Source organism: Elephantulus edwardii, unplaced genomic scaffold (genome assembly GCF_000299155.1).
Source record: "Elephantulus edwardii isolate Elephantulus edwardi_28Jun2011 unplaced genomic scaffold, EleEdw1.0 scaffold00005, whole genome shotgun sequence".
Taxonomy (NCBI): domain Eukaryota; kingdom Metazoa; phylum Chordata; class Mammalia; order Macroscelidea; family Macroscelididae; genus Elephantulus; species Elephantulus edwardii.
In genome coordinates this window covers 10,508,522-10,523,296 of record NW_006399755.1, presented here as the reverse complement: position 1 = coordinate 10,523,296, position 14,775 = coordinate 10,508,522, and the positions used below count along the sequence as shown (strand labels likewise).

General features: G+C 35.7%; 1 protein-coding gene across 1 annotated transcript in view; it reads left to right on the top strand.

The window, feature by feature from the left end:
• Positions 1-14,775, top strand: part of TMEM59 (transmembrane protein 59) — a 40,614-nt gene that overhangs the window by 8,624 nt on the left and 17,215 nt on the right. Inside the window, exons 2-6 of the mRNA XM_006879710.1 lie at positions 1,611-1,716; positions 3,142-3,236; positions 5,090-5,242; positions 6,579-6,660; positions 11,051-11,132. Of these exons, the coding sequence (XP_006879772.1) occupies positions 1,611-1,716; positions 3,142-3,236; positions 5,090-5,242; positions 6,579-6,660; positions 11,051-11,132 (518 nt within the window). The remainder of the gene's footprint in view (positions 1-1,610; positions 1,717-3,141; positions 3,237-5,089; positions 5,243-6,578; positions 6,661-11,050; positions 11,133-14,775) is intronic.

Sequence of the window (14,775 nt, the reverse complement as noted above, 5' to 3'; positions counted from 1 at the left end):
GCTATTCTGACTGGGGTGAGATGATATCTCATAGTTGTTTTGATTTGCATCTCTCTTAGAGCTAGGGATTTTGAACATTTCTTCATGTGCTTGTTGGTCATCTGAATGTCTTTGGTGACGTGTCTGTTCATATCCTGTGCCCATTCAACCATTTCTTCTTAAAGGATTGTTGCAGCTCATAAACACTCCTAAGCTTTCTGCTAGAAAGAAATGCGTACTTTTGTATTTCCCTGGTTGCTAATAGGTATATGCACATACTATACCCTCGATGAGGTGGATCGATTCTGTGAGTGGAGTGGTGGGAATCAATGTGTTTGAGACAGCGAGGTTGGCACAGGATAGAACGGTGTTTAGGGCTCTTGTACATAGGGTCACTATGAGTCTCAAATGACTCGATGGCATATAACAACAACAATACTAGGTGCCTGCCAGTTTGTACACAATGGATCACACAGTAAGTTGTGCCCCAAAACATGCCAGCTTATTTTAAATAATAGATATATATCTCTATATATATCTATATCATCAAAGAGAAACCTTTGGACGCTGTCCTTAGACCTGTGATCTGATTAAGCAGTTAACATTTTCCATTGTCCATCCTATATTAAATTCCCACACATACACAATGATACATGTAATTATTTTTCTATTTTAAAAATGTAGTTTTATTGGATGATGCTACTACCATTTATTAAGAATCTTCTAGGAATGGCTAGAAGGCACTGTGCTAGGATTAATCGTCTTCCAGAGTTATTGAGACGTTTAATATTTGTCTCCTGTGTTGAGAAAACTGCAAAATAGACATGTAAGGTAACTTGAGCACAACACTCACGTGAAAAAACTTTTATCTCCCTTTGGTTGTTTCTAATACCCTCTCTAATATATCATAGTGTTGCTCTTGTTTATGTATTTTTAATTAAAGTCAGCCAAGTCATTTTGTACAAGCATTTTTATATATGCGTACTCTTTATCAGGGCCATATGACATCATTTGCCATATGAAGCAACTCTTAATACTTTTTCTGATAAGCCTGGTGATTTACCACACTTTCCCTCATATAGAATGTCCATGTAAATAACATATACACAAATATTACATTAATAATGTGCACAGTGTGCATAGGAAACTGACACAGGGTTGTGAGATTTGCCAAAAACTATGTAATACGCACACCATTTTCTTAATATTATAGTACATGAACATTCATGTGAATGTGCCAAAAGTATGCGATTGGTCCTCAAGTATTTGCTTACTCATTTCTATTTCTATTAAAAAGTTTTTGTTATGTCATTTATTTTCTGCTGTTGTTGGATTTTTGTGTATGTTATTTATTTTCATTTTTCTGTGTACAAAATATATCACAGAACTTGGGGAAAGGGTGGCGTTTTTGCTCACTCATCTATCTTTGTATTACTTCTAAAATAAGGAACTAAAACCTGGTTAGGTAACAAAAGTCTCTCCTATAATTTTTTTCCCCTTTCTGTTATAAAAATTTTGTGGAAGGTTTTAAAACCCTACTAACTTGGTTTCCTTCTAGACCTCCCCCTAACCCCCAGTAAGGAAAAATTAACTGTGTTTTTTGTAATTCTCCCTGTTCTTGAATTTCCTAGGAAGAGGAGCTATATGCATGTCAAAGAGGTTGCAGGCTGTTTTCAATTTGTCAGTTTGTGGATGATGGAATTGATTTAAATCGAACCAAATTGGAATGTGAATCTGGTAAGAAGCTATGCTAAGGACATTAGCAATATATGGCATTGTTTTTCTCTTTCAGTTGTGTTTTGTTTTTTATGCAATTTCTCAGAAAATCATGTAGTAAATTGTGATCATTATGAATTTGGAATTTTGGTAGCTGCTGCTAAAAGTTTCATGCGCTTCAAATTCCATCCTTTTTGTTGAAGCAGTATTTATTTTGTACTGTGAATAGGACATTTTTATTTAACCAAGCATTTGGTTTAGACAGGCAGTAGTAATTGCCCCACACATAATTCATCTCTTCCCTGTCATGGATAGTATAATTTTCGTAGGCCATTCAGTCATAGGTTAGTTGACTTAACTCCAAGTTTTTCCTCAATTAAGCCTTTGACTTTGTATTTAATAGCATATTCTCTGTGGATCATGCCAACAAAGGGATAACCAGAGTCTTTGTCATCTGTTAAATCATTATTCTTACATTTTACTGAAAGAGATGTGTTTAATAAAAGAAACCTATAATCAGGGCAAAATTGACATTTACCTTTTAAAAAGAACCATAGTGGAATTTTCTCCATTTATTGCATTGTTTATTCAGTGTAAGAAGAGGTACTTCATTCCCTCTCATTATGCCATGACTCATATCCAGTATCTTGTGACACCATAACCTTGTTCTTACTAACTCAGTTTCCTAACTGTTCATCTATATATGTATATAAGCTGTTCATTTGACTACTTAGCTCCTTTGAGAAGTATATTAACAATAAATGACTGGTGGGAAGAAAGAAAAAAAAAATCTTAAGTAATGTGTTCATAATACAAAAAAGACTGAGAATGAAGTGAAGAGTATGCGTTTGGTAGAGACCTATTTCAGTATTAGAATCACTTGCTGTAAAATATTTGCTGAATTCTGCTTTCTCAGAATTTATGATAAACTACTTTTCCCCTTACTATGTGTATATCCTAGTAGTTTGTGTGTTGCATACAACAGTGCATTATTTCATTTAGATAATCTGATTAAATAGGTAATAGTATTTCCATTTTACACATTAAAAAATGAATCAGCAGATTAAAACAGCCCTGCATCGGTCACATCCACAACCAGTAAATGATATTTTTTTTTTTTTTAAGAAAAAAAGAACAACAACTGTTGCTTCTCTGTGGTTACCAGTCTAGTGCTTTTTCTGCTACATTTAACTGTGGATTCTCTCCTGTGAATCATATGGCCAGAGTCTTGAGTGTGTAATTAATAAACATATGCTTGAAACATTTAACTTGAGAGAGGGAAAAGATAGACATTATAAAATAACACACTTACTACTTTTACCAAATTTGGAAATTCATATTGATGAAATATTTTTAAGTGTAAAACCGTATTTATTTATAAAGTGACAAATCTCTTTTCTTTCTCCACATTATTTTTTGGTGGTGATTTGACTTTCTCTCTTACAGCATGTACAGAAGCATATTCCCAAGCTGATGAGCAGTATGCTTGCCACCTTGGTTGCCAGAATCAGCTGCCGTTTGCTGAATTGAGACAAGAACAAGTACGAAACTTAGTTTCCTGCTTAAATAGCCACCAAGTGAAATAGCCTGCTTCAGTAGCATTGAATTGTAATGCTTTAAATGTCTATAACCCACTTGATTCTAATTTATATTTCATTTTCAGCAAAACAACAGCATATGTTTGCTAATAGAAAAGACAGTTGAATAATGCCTCTCAACAAGATGGATTGGCACAGTGGGCTCAAGCTCAGCAGTGGTTGTGAGGATGACTCAGGAGCAGGCAGCGTTTCTTGCTGTTATACATTGGGTCACTAGGAACAGAACTGATTTGACAGCACCTCTCAATAATGATGCCTTACTGTTAAATGTCTTGTCACATCCATGATCTTACTTGTGTTTTTTTTCTGTCAGTGAAGATCATACTTTCATTTTGCATATAAGAAACTGAGAAATTGATAGCCCAGGTCCTTTTGTCCATTTTAACTCTCATTTAATTAACTTAGATTATCATAATTTTTCATCTGTATTATTAACTATTTTTCCAGTTTAACCCTCTGAATTCATCTTTTAGTCTATTTACAGAATCTCATGTCATTTTCCTACTTTATATACCTTGGTAGGTCTGTATACATCATGTACACATTTTATATACATCAGTAGGTAACACCTCCTCATGTAGGGGTTTACATCCAAAACTACTTATTACGTCATAGCCCCTGATTCTTTTTCCAATATCATCTATTATAGTACATTATTCCACATACTCTTTACTGTAAACTTATTAGTGGGTGGTTTTTTACATTGTTTTGTTTTGGTTTTTTTTAGTGTTGGATAGGAAATATTAGCTAGTAACCAAGCTCTAATGAAAGGAGATCTGATTAAAGTAATCTGTGGAGTCTTCTATGCAGGTCATCTGATCTAAGTGCAGACATTGCTCATCTTAATTGTGCTTTGTAGATTTTTTATAGTTGAGAGTTTGTGGTTTGAATCCACCAGCTGCTCTGCAGAAAAATGATAGGTGATCTCCTGTTGTGCAGTTTACAGCCTCTGAAAATCTGCTGGAGAGCCTACTTTAAGTCAGTCCCAGCTCATTGGCACAATGATAACATTACAGTTAACTTTCCTATGTCTGAATATTAGTCATTTTAAGTTTCTCTCTTGCACAAGGAGCAGAAACAGATGAGGAAAAAGTGCCTTCCTTATTGCCCTGGCTTCCAATAAATAGACTTTCCAAGCTACAGAGAATAGGCTAATTTCGACAACTCCAGAGATTACCTTTGGTCACCCCATATTTCTTAATGGAATACCTGCATGAGTTTTCCTTCTGAATCCCTTTTACTGTGATTTTAGATCCTTACTATCTAAAATGCATAATTATTAGAATAGTGGGTAGCCTCACCCAGACTGAAGATGGGAGTTTATGGTATATGTGATTCATTTACTCAGTATATTATGGCAGATTTACTGCCCGTTGCTATTCAGCTTTATACTAATTTTGAAGTTTAGATTAAATGTTACCTCATGGAAGAGATAGGTAACATTTAGTGGCTGTTTCAGGAGAAAGATAGTCTTTTCCTGTGTAATTTACTACTTTGGAAAACTTGCTAGATGGTCACCTATGAGTTGATTCCAACTTAATTGTACATAACAATAACAACAATGGCTATTCAATGACAATTTAAAGTACCCTGGAATGTGAAACTGTACTGTAGTTAATTTATATAGAAATTTAAGAATTTAATACTAATTGTTAGGGTTAATTCATTTAACGGATTAATCCTTAGGCCAATAAGAGTTTGAAAAATCTAGATTAAGGTGTTCTCTTTGAATATGCACATGTAAAAAATAATCTCATGATTATCTCATGATTTGATTTTTTTTATTTTGTTCTTAGCTCATGTCCTTGATGCCAAGAATGCATCTGCTCTTCCCTCTTACTCTGGTGAGGTCATTCTGGAGTGACATGATGGACTCTGCACAGAGCTTCATAACTTCTTCATGGACTTTTTATCTTCAAGCTGATGATGGAAAAATCGTAATATTCCAGGTGACCACTGTGCTGCTTAGTTTCATCTAAATGGCAACAACAGTAAATACATGTCTTCAGTGAGTAGCTTAGCATAGAGCCATGTCCTCAGCCACCAAATATTTGATCACATAATAATTACTTTTTAGGTCTGCATGAAACCAAACGGGCATCAGGACACAATGTGATTTAGTCTTCCTTTTATCTTTTGGAAATCTTGTCCTTATCTAACCAGAACTCTGAGTTTCTAATTAGTGGTTAGATTGATGAAATGAAATCCTTACATATAGGAGAAAGAATAATTAATAACAAAACAGCAGTACACCATCATTTTGGATTGTTTATAGAATAATGCATTTTCTCATAACTAATTTTTAAGAGAACTTGTTGAAGCATTTGCTTCTTAGAGAGGTACCTTTTTTCCTATCACAGTAATGTTATAATTTATTTAATAAGGGCTTTCATTGTTATATGTTGTACTTTTCTTAGCTCTTCAGATAACTCTTTAAGTAGTATTATCACTATTTCATTAAAGAAGTTGAGCATCTATACCTTTTTATAGGGGTTCACTGATCGTAAAGACAGAATTAAACTTCAAATCCAGATCACCTTAGCTCCAGGGACCACACCATGCTGCTTTTCTTTTAAATTCATAGTTAAATTCCTCAGACTTACCAGCCATCAAGTTCTACTATAGCTATACCTTCCTCTTAAGTGTTAAAGTAAACCTTGTCGTTATTATTACTAATTCAGTAGTTAATTATTAGGCTGAAACAGGATTTTTAGCACTATGCAGTCATTGGTCTCTTAAATGTGATTTAATAATAACTAAACACAGAAGAGTGTCAGCTTGAGTGTAACTGGAGTGGAGAGACTCAGAGAATCAGATACACAGGAGATAGAACATGTGGAGTGTTTAGCATACTTAAAGGAAAAATGAAATGTTTCAGATAAGAAAAATAGCAATAAATACGTGTTTAGTCACAAGATTTGACAGTCTGCTAAGTTATTCCTGGTCAAGAATTAGAACTCATTTTTGCAGAATATGATATTTAATGCAGTATGTTGTAATTTGTTTCTCTTTTTCTTTTTTTTTTTTCTTCTTTAATGTTGTCAGGGAGTTAAACTGACAAAATCCTTAAGATGCCAGAAATCTGTCTGTTTCTTTGCAAAGCATTAGAGCTGATGTTTAGGAAGTGCAATTAAAATATATTGTGGTTAATGTACTTTATTTTTTATGCCATACTTCTGTTACTTTTCTCAATTTAAATGTTTATAGAGATGATGTGTTAGAGGACTTGTTGCTGAAAAAGCTTAAGAAGTACAAATTACTTAATTGCTTTCATTATCATTTTAGTCAAAGCCAGAAATTCAGTATGCACCACAGTTGGAGCAGGAGTCTACAAATATGAAAGAATCCTCTCTAAGCAAAATGTCCTGTAAGTTGTATTTTTAAGTAGCTTGGGATAAAAGCATTGGCAGTCAGATATGACTGTGGCGTAATTGGTTGTTTACGTAGTAATGGAGGTGAACAAATTATTTCTAAAACAGAGGCTCTCAAACTTTGATGTGCATCAATATCACATAGGAGGCTTGTTAAAATATCCCTATAAGAAGCTGAAAATCTATACACTTTTGTAGGATTCTCTGCTTTTAATGATAGTTATACTTCAAATCCAGATGACTTTGTCTCCAGAGCTCACATACCTACTTACCATGCTGTTTGCCTTTTAACTTGGTAATTAGATTGCTGAACTATACCTCCAATGTTTCTGATTTGTTAAGACAGAGTTTTAATTTCTGGTAAGTTCACAGGTGATCTCTGGTGTCATAATGTGTAAGAATTTGGGCTGCCAACCCAAAGGCAGGAGATTCCATTCCACCAGCTGCCATATGGGAGGAAGATGGGCAGTTTTCCCTTATGCAGTTGATAGCCTCTGAAAACCCACTGGATGGTCAGCTATGAGTTAGTTCCAACTCAGCAGCAATGAGTAAGTGAGAATAAGTTCCTAGATTTTGTTCTAGAGACCATCTTTGAGAACCAGTATTCTCAAACATTTAATGTGCAGTCAAACATTTTTTATTGTGAACTAATCAAATATTCCATTATCTTCTAATAAAACTAATCAAGTAGTGAAACTATCCTGAAAATAGGACTACCTGTTCCCTATATTTGTATTTTCATGCTGTAAGTTCATTTGATTTATTTATTTGGATTTTTGTTAAAAGTGGCATAGCAATTGATGTTTCCATTTGACAATTTCCTGGTATCACAGTGATACAGAACTAGACTGCTAGCTGAAAGATTGGCAGTTCGTTTCCATTAGCCATTTCACAGGAAAAAGATATGGCGGTCTGTTTCTGTAAAGATTTAAAGCCTTGGAAATGCTATGGGGTAGTTCTACTCTATTGTATATGGTCCCCATTATTAGTAAGTCAGTGTAGTGGTGAAGGTGGTGGTATGTACCATCAAGTTGGAACCAACTCATAGCTGACCTTCATTATGTTTTCAGAAGCAGTAAGTTACATGGGAGGATATTGCCCATCTTTCTCCCATGGAGCAACTGTTGGATTAGAGCTGGATAGCAGCACAACTCCTTACTACTAGGCCTTCAGAGGTCTCCCTCCTGGTGGTAGGTTTGAGTTTTTTGGTTTTTTATAGGTACTTCCTTCTGTTTTCACGTGTGTACACCCAGGTACCTACTTATATACCAGTTTGCCTACACTTGTCTATGAATGCTCAGAACATTTTTTACTTTGGTTATGCTTTGCTTACTATCTCCATCTCTAGTGCTACTTTTCCTATCACACAAAAAGAAGAAAAACAAATCTGCCATCTAAACCTTACTTCCCCTACCCTTCGCTCTGCTTGATAACTACCAATGAATATTGGTTTTCTTTTTGTATATGCCTGTTATTTGCCTTATAAAAAAGAAATCAGATACAGTATTTGTCCTTATATGCTTTACTTGTTTCACTTAGCATTATATCCTCCAGATCCATCCATGTTTCATGGACTCATCATTGTTCTTTATGGTTGTGTAGCATTCTGCTGTATATATGTACCACAATTTACTTTGCTATTTATCCATTGATGGGAAATTGAGTTGTTTCTATATATGTGCTGTTATGAATAAAGCAGTAATGATCATAGGTGTGTGTGTGTGTATATATATCTCTTCAGAACATATCAAGCTGCTAACCAAAATTTCAATAGTTTGAAACTGGCAGTCACTCTGATGGAGAAAGATAGTCATTCTCTTCCTATAAAGATTTACAGTTCTGAAAACCCAACAGTGGGTTTCTGTGAGTTGGAAATGACTCATTGGCAGTAGATAGGGTATTTGTGTTTAGAGTTTATAGCAAGAATAGAATTGCTGAATCATAGGGTTGTTCTATTTCTAGGGTTTGTTTTGTTGTTGTTGTTCGTAGGTTTTTTTAGAGAATAATATACCATTTTCCTAAGTGTTCATACCATTTTACTTTACTACCTCATCTCCTCTCCAGTGTTATTATCTCTGTTTATTGATTTTTTCAATCGATGCCCTTTAATGAGAGCTAGATTGAGGAAGAGTGGTAAGATGTTCTTATCTTGCAGTTTGTATTCACATCTCTCTAGTATCTCTCACGTATTTTGGGCATGTTGCTAGGAGGTGCTATTCCTTGGAGAGGGGCATGATGCTGGGTAGAGGGGAGGGTTGGCAAAGGATAGGAAGTCCCTCAACCAGGTGGATTAATAGAGTAACTACTGCAATGGGCTCTTGTGTGTCAGGAAGTCTGAGGATGGCGCAGGATAGAGCAGGGTTCAGATCTTTACTCAAAGGGTCATACTCAACTCGACAGCACCTAATAACAACAGCAACAGTGATTAAGAACTCTGGTGGCCTAATGGTTGTGCTGCCAATCCAAAGGCTGTTTGTTGTCTGCTTGAATGTCCTCTTTAGTGAAGGTTCTCTTCCTGTCTTTTGCCCAGGTTTTTTTTTTATCGTTCATTTCTTGACATTTTCTATAGTATCTAGAGAAACTCTTATCAGTTAAGTAATTTCCCAAGACTTGCAAGGATTTTATAGATTGTCTGTTGGCTCTTTTAATAATAATTTTTTAATGACCATAGTTTTAAAATTTTTCTGAAGTTCTGCTTGACTGTTTTGTCTTCTAGAAATTAATTTTAACTTCTAAGCTAAACTTCAGGATAAAGCATTTAGTTTTTTAAATTTGTTGTTGATGTTGTTGTTAAGTGCCATCGAGTCGTAGATGACTCATAGCGACCCTATGAACCTGAGCACTGTTCATAGAGTTTCCGGAGGCAAGCTATTTTGGAAGTCAATGCCACTCATGCTTCCAAGCTTGTTTTGATCAGGAAGCTCCACCAAACACTGTCCACCATGGGTAGCCATTACCGCATTTGGCACATCAGTGTCACAGTGTTTAGCATCACAGCAACCACAAGTTCCCTCTGTACAGCAGTGCACAGACCAGTGGTATACCACGTAGAAGAATGTTTGACAAAAAACAATTTAAAACAGGCTGAGGGCCGCAGATTAAAATCACCCACCTTCGGCTTGGTAGCAAAACTTCTGTCCACTAGGCCTGCCTCCAGAAATTCTATGATCAGTGCTCAGGTCTTTCATTCATAGGGTCACTATGAGTCGTCTATGACTTGATGGAACTTAACAACAATAACAGCGACAACATAGAGAGAGCTCTTGTTGGCCTAGTAGACAGAGAGTTATGTTACCAAGCCCAGGGTGGGTGATTTTAATCTGAGGCCTTCAAGCCTGGTTTAAATTGTTTTTTGTCAAACATTTTTCTAAGAGCTATAGCACTGGTCTGTGCATTGCTGTACAGAGGGAACTTGTGGTTGCTGTGATGCTAAACACTGTGACACTGATGTGCCAAATGTGGTAATGGTTTTTAAATTTATGAACTTTTATTTTAGAAACTTAGGATCTTGTTATTTGAGTGGGCAAATGAATAATGACAATATATAACATAAGACCAACTCTGCTTTTAAACAGACTAGAAATGAACTAAAATTTCCATATTCAAGATTTGTGTGTAATTAAGCAGAAAATGTTAATATCAATAATAATTTGAAAAGAAAATGAAATTTTTTTAAATGGTAGAATATCCATTTGGTTTGGGATATAGTAGAGAAACTTCCACTCATTATAAAATGTATCACATCAGACTTTTATTTATTTTTTTATTATACTAGTTTATTTACAAAGTTCGAACACATTGTTACTCAAACCAGATTCTTCCAATTTCCCTCACCCCCATCCATCAAATTGTACAACCCCATGATTAATCCTCCCCCCAACCCTGAACATCCTCATCCTTCTGCTTCAACCCTGCCCCCATCTTGATCCTCATACTCATTCTACAATAATGGTTTTATACAATATATAACATTGAGGGACAGAGTTAGTTCACTTAGCATAATGCTCTCCAGTCCCTCCGAAGTCAGGTAATAATTTACAAAATCATTGCTCCTGCATGCTCCATAGTATTCCACTGTAAGACTGTATCATAATTTCTCAATCCATTTGATTGTGGTTTGACATCTGGGCTGTTTCCATGTTCTTGCAATGGTGAATAATGCTGCTATGAACCTTGGTGTACAAGTCTCTGTTTAGAGCCTCAGTTCTCATTTTCTTGGGATATATTCCAAGCAATGGAATAGCTAGATCATACGGAATTTCTATGTTCACATCACAGTTTTAGAAAAAACTAGTCACCTCTAGAGTGTATGTTTCTAGAAGCAGTCATTTGAGACTACCTTTTGGACATAGCATATCATAACCTTGTGCCTTGCTATTTTGACAGATCTGCAGATGAGAAGTTCACAAGCTCACAGAAACTTTGCTGAAGATGGAGAAAGTGATGGCTTTTTAAGATGCCTCTCTCTGTATGTATTCCTATTGATTTTATTTTTATATATTTATATTTGTATATATGGCCTGCGTTCATATTTCTTCTAAAAGATATTTGTCATGAATAAATCATTGATTTTGTAGAAGTCTAACATTCTATCTCCAGTCTCATTTCTGTCACCAAGTCCATGTTTTCTGACTACTGATCCTTCTTCCTGGTCCCCAGCTTTTGCATTTCAGTCACCCATTATTATTAGTGCATCTTGGTTGTACGTTCGATTGATTACTTGACTGCAAAAGCTGGTAGAAATCATCTATTTGGCTCTGGTTGTTAGTGCATATATTTGAATGATAGTGGTATTAACAGTTCTTCCTTGTATGCATATGAATAGTATCCTGTTGCTCACAATGTTGTATTTCAAGATCTAGAAACAACCTTTTTTAACTATGAAAGCGACTCCATTTTACCTGACAAACTGACTGTAAGAGATCCTTATTTTTTCCCATTCCAAAAAAGGTGACCCAACAGAGTGTTTAACTTATTCAGCAATATCACCAGTATCACTTGGAAACAAAATCTTGCTGAAGATTAGCCAAAAATGACTGGGACAATACATTGACAGAGAACTTCCAGAAATACAAGCTGAGTTTAGAAGAGTTCATGGCACTAGAGACTTTTTCACCAATGTCAGATAGATCTTGGCAGAAAGCAGAGAGTATCAGAGGAATGTCTATCTGTTTCATTTACTGTGCAATGGCACAGTAATAAATTGTGACTAACCTTGAGGAGAATGGGAATCCCAGAACATTTGATTGTGCTTATGTGCAACCTATACTTGGACCAAGAACCAGTCCTGAGAACATAACATGGAAACATTGCATGGTAAAGAATCAGGAAAGGAGTGTGTCAGGGATGCTTCCTGTCTGCATATCTTTTCACTCTATATGCAGAACAGATCATTTGGGAGGCTGGGCTTTATGAGGAAGAATGTGGTATCAGGATTGGAGGAAGACTCATCAACAGCCTATGCTATGCAGATGATACAACCTCGCTTGCTGAAACTGAAGAGGACCTGAAGTGCAGAAGGTCAAGAACTGTAGTCTTCAATATGGATTAAAGCTCAACATCAAATAGACAGAGATTCTTACCCGTGAGCCAATTGGCAGCACCATATTGAAGAAGAGATTGAGATTGTTAACAGTTACAATTTGCTCAGCTCCACAATCAACACTCTTGGCATCAGCAGTCAGGAAATCAAAAGACAAATTGCATTGGGAAAATCTGCTGTCAAGGACCTCGCCAGAATACTGAGAAGCGACTGTGTCAGTTAGAGACTAAGGTGCACCATGGCCTTTGCAATTACTTGCTATGCATCAGAGAGCTGAACAATGACAAAGGATGACAAAAAGAATTGATGCCTTTGAGTTGTGGTTCTGGAGAATGGTCTTGAACATACCATAGGCCCCCAAGAAAACAAATAGATCTGTCTTGGAGAGGGTAAAACCAAGTTTCTCTTTGGAGGCTAGGATTTTGAAGCTTCGTCTCTCATACTTTGGGCACATGGCCAGGAGGGACCAGTCCTTGGAGAAAGAAGTCATGCTCAGAAGTGTGGAAGGGCAGCACAGAAGAGGAATACCCTGGATAAGATGGGTTGATACAGTAACTAGAGCAGTGGGGGTAGGTGTGGCAGAACCTGTGATACTGGCTCAGGACAAGGTAGCCATCAGAGTTGTACATAGGATCACTGTGAGTCACAGGTGACTCGATAGTGCATAACAACACACATGCGCACGTGTACACACACACACACGAGTTAAATATGTATTACATAAAATGTAATATATGTATAATATAGGAGTTAAAATCTTGGTTGAATGAGAAAGATAAATTCCTTTCCATTATTTTGAAATTATTTTAACAGCTCAAAAGTACAAATGGGGTGCGGGGGCGGGAGTGTGTTTTTTTCTCTCCTTCTAGCAGCATGCCATAAGGCGTGGGTCCACCTCTGCCTTTCCAGGGGTGTTTCTCCCCCTTTCTTTACTTTTCTTTTTAACTCTTCTGCTTATCTATCTATTACCAACCATGCCTCCTGTGCATCACCTTAATACACCTTTTTCACATAAAAAGAAAATGAAAATTGAAACTTTTTTACCTTTTTTTTCCCTACTAAGCTTAACAGGTCTTTTTTTATATTTCCATTTGTTTAAAATGTACTGCATAAGTAAAATTGGGGCTGGTAGTTTTTACACATTATATTCTTAGTCTTCTAAGAATACCTCAGTTCTCTTTAAGACATGTGCCTCTCCAGATGTTTAAATTAAACATTAAAGTACATTTGAATGGTTTGAGATCCATATTTTTTCTCTTAGCTCCGTGGCTATATACAGAGTTAGAGGACCTAGGTAAGGGCTACAGATTATGAGAAAAGGCTTTGTGTTTTATGCTAAAGAAGGTTGACTATGCCAGGGATTCCTAAGTATGGCAAGAGAAAGGTGGAAATCAGGGATATGGGGATAATTATGCTCTTCTGGAAGGTAGTATTATGTCTCCTGAAGGTGGGTGAGCTTCCACTCCTCGATAGAATTCTAATATTAGCTCCCTCTTGCCCTCAAAAAAGAGAAAGGTGGTAGAACATGATAATTGTCTACTCTGTGTCAGATAGCAGGCCAGCTGTACAGTACAGTGATTAAAGAATCCTTGCCTTTATTATAGGCTAAATAGTCTGAATTAGAATATAATATTCTTATAGTCCAAACTGCATGATTCTTGTAATTTATGACAGAACAGTAACTGATTCTTCTAGGCTGATGAGGAAACTAAAAATTAATACCTTTTCCTAAACAAAATCTTTAAATGACTATTTGAGAAAATGTGCATTTAATTTTAAATTTTCACCTTCATTTCTAAACCTGCTTTTGCTTTTACATAAAGAAAAAAAATTTCCCCCTGATAAAGTAGTATAAAATTGTGAAAATTCAAAATCATTTAAAAAAAATAATGCTCAGGCTTACTGCTCTGATAGGAACTAGTTAAACCCTTGCTTGGCCTTGAGTCATTCTTTAGCCTAGAACTGAAATCACCCCGTAAGTTAATTTCTAGCCAAATAACAGACTTCTAAGGTGATCACTAATGCTAGGGAGGAACTTGCTCAGAGTGAACAACCACAGCAGTATTAACCCAGAATTAAAATTTAAAATGTGGTGCATGATTGGAAGGAAGGAAGAATGGGAAGAAGAAACACAAGAATGAAGAGCGGGAAATGCTGCTTCAGTGGGAAGAGTATCATATATGTCAGGAAACATAATGTATATCAATTATTTAATGGAAAAACCAATTTTTCCATGTATTTTCACTCAAGCTAATAAAAAGTAAATTTCTTTTTTCATTTTTTTGAAAAATTCCTTGAAAATACTCTTAACAGCCTACGAATAAACTAAGGAATATTTGACAAAATAAAACTTCTTGTCAGTTGTATACTTGTCTCTTAAAAATTATTAAAAAGTAATTGGATCTATGATAGTAATTGGATAGTAATTGGATCTATTAGAGGGGAAGCAGTTTTTCTCTCATACTTAATATTTTTGTTGTAGTTTGATAGTTTTATAAAAATGAACTTACCATCTAAAACTACAGTTTAGTGTCAGCTCTAGTATTTGGCATCTTATTGTTGAGCGTGT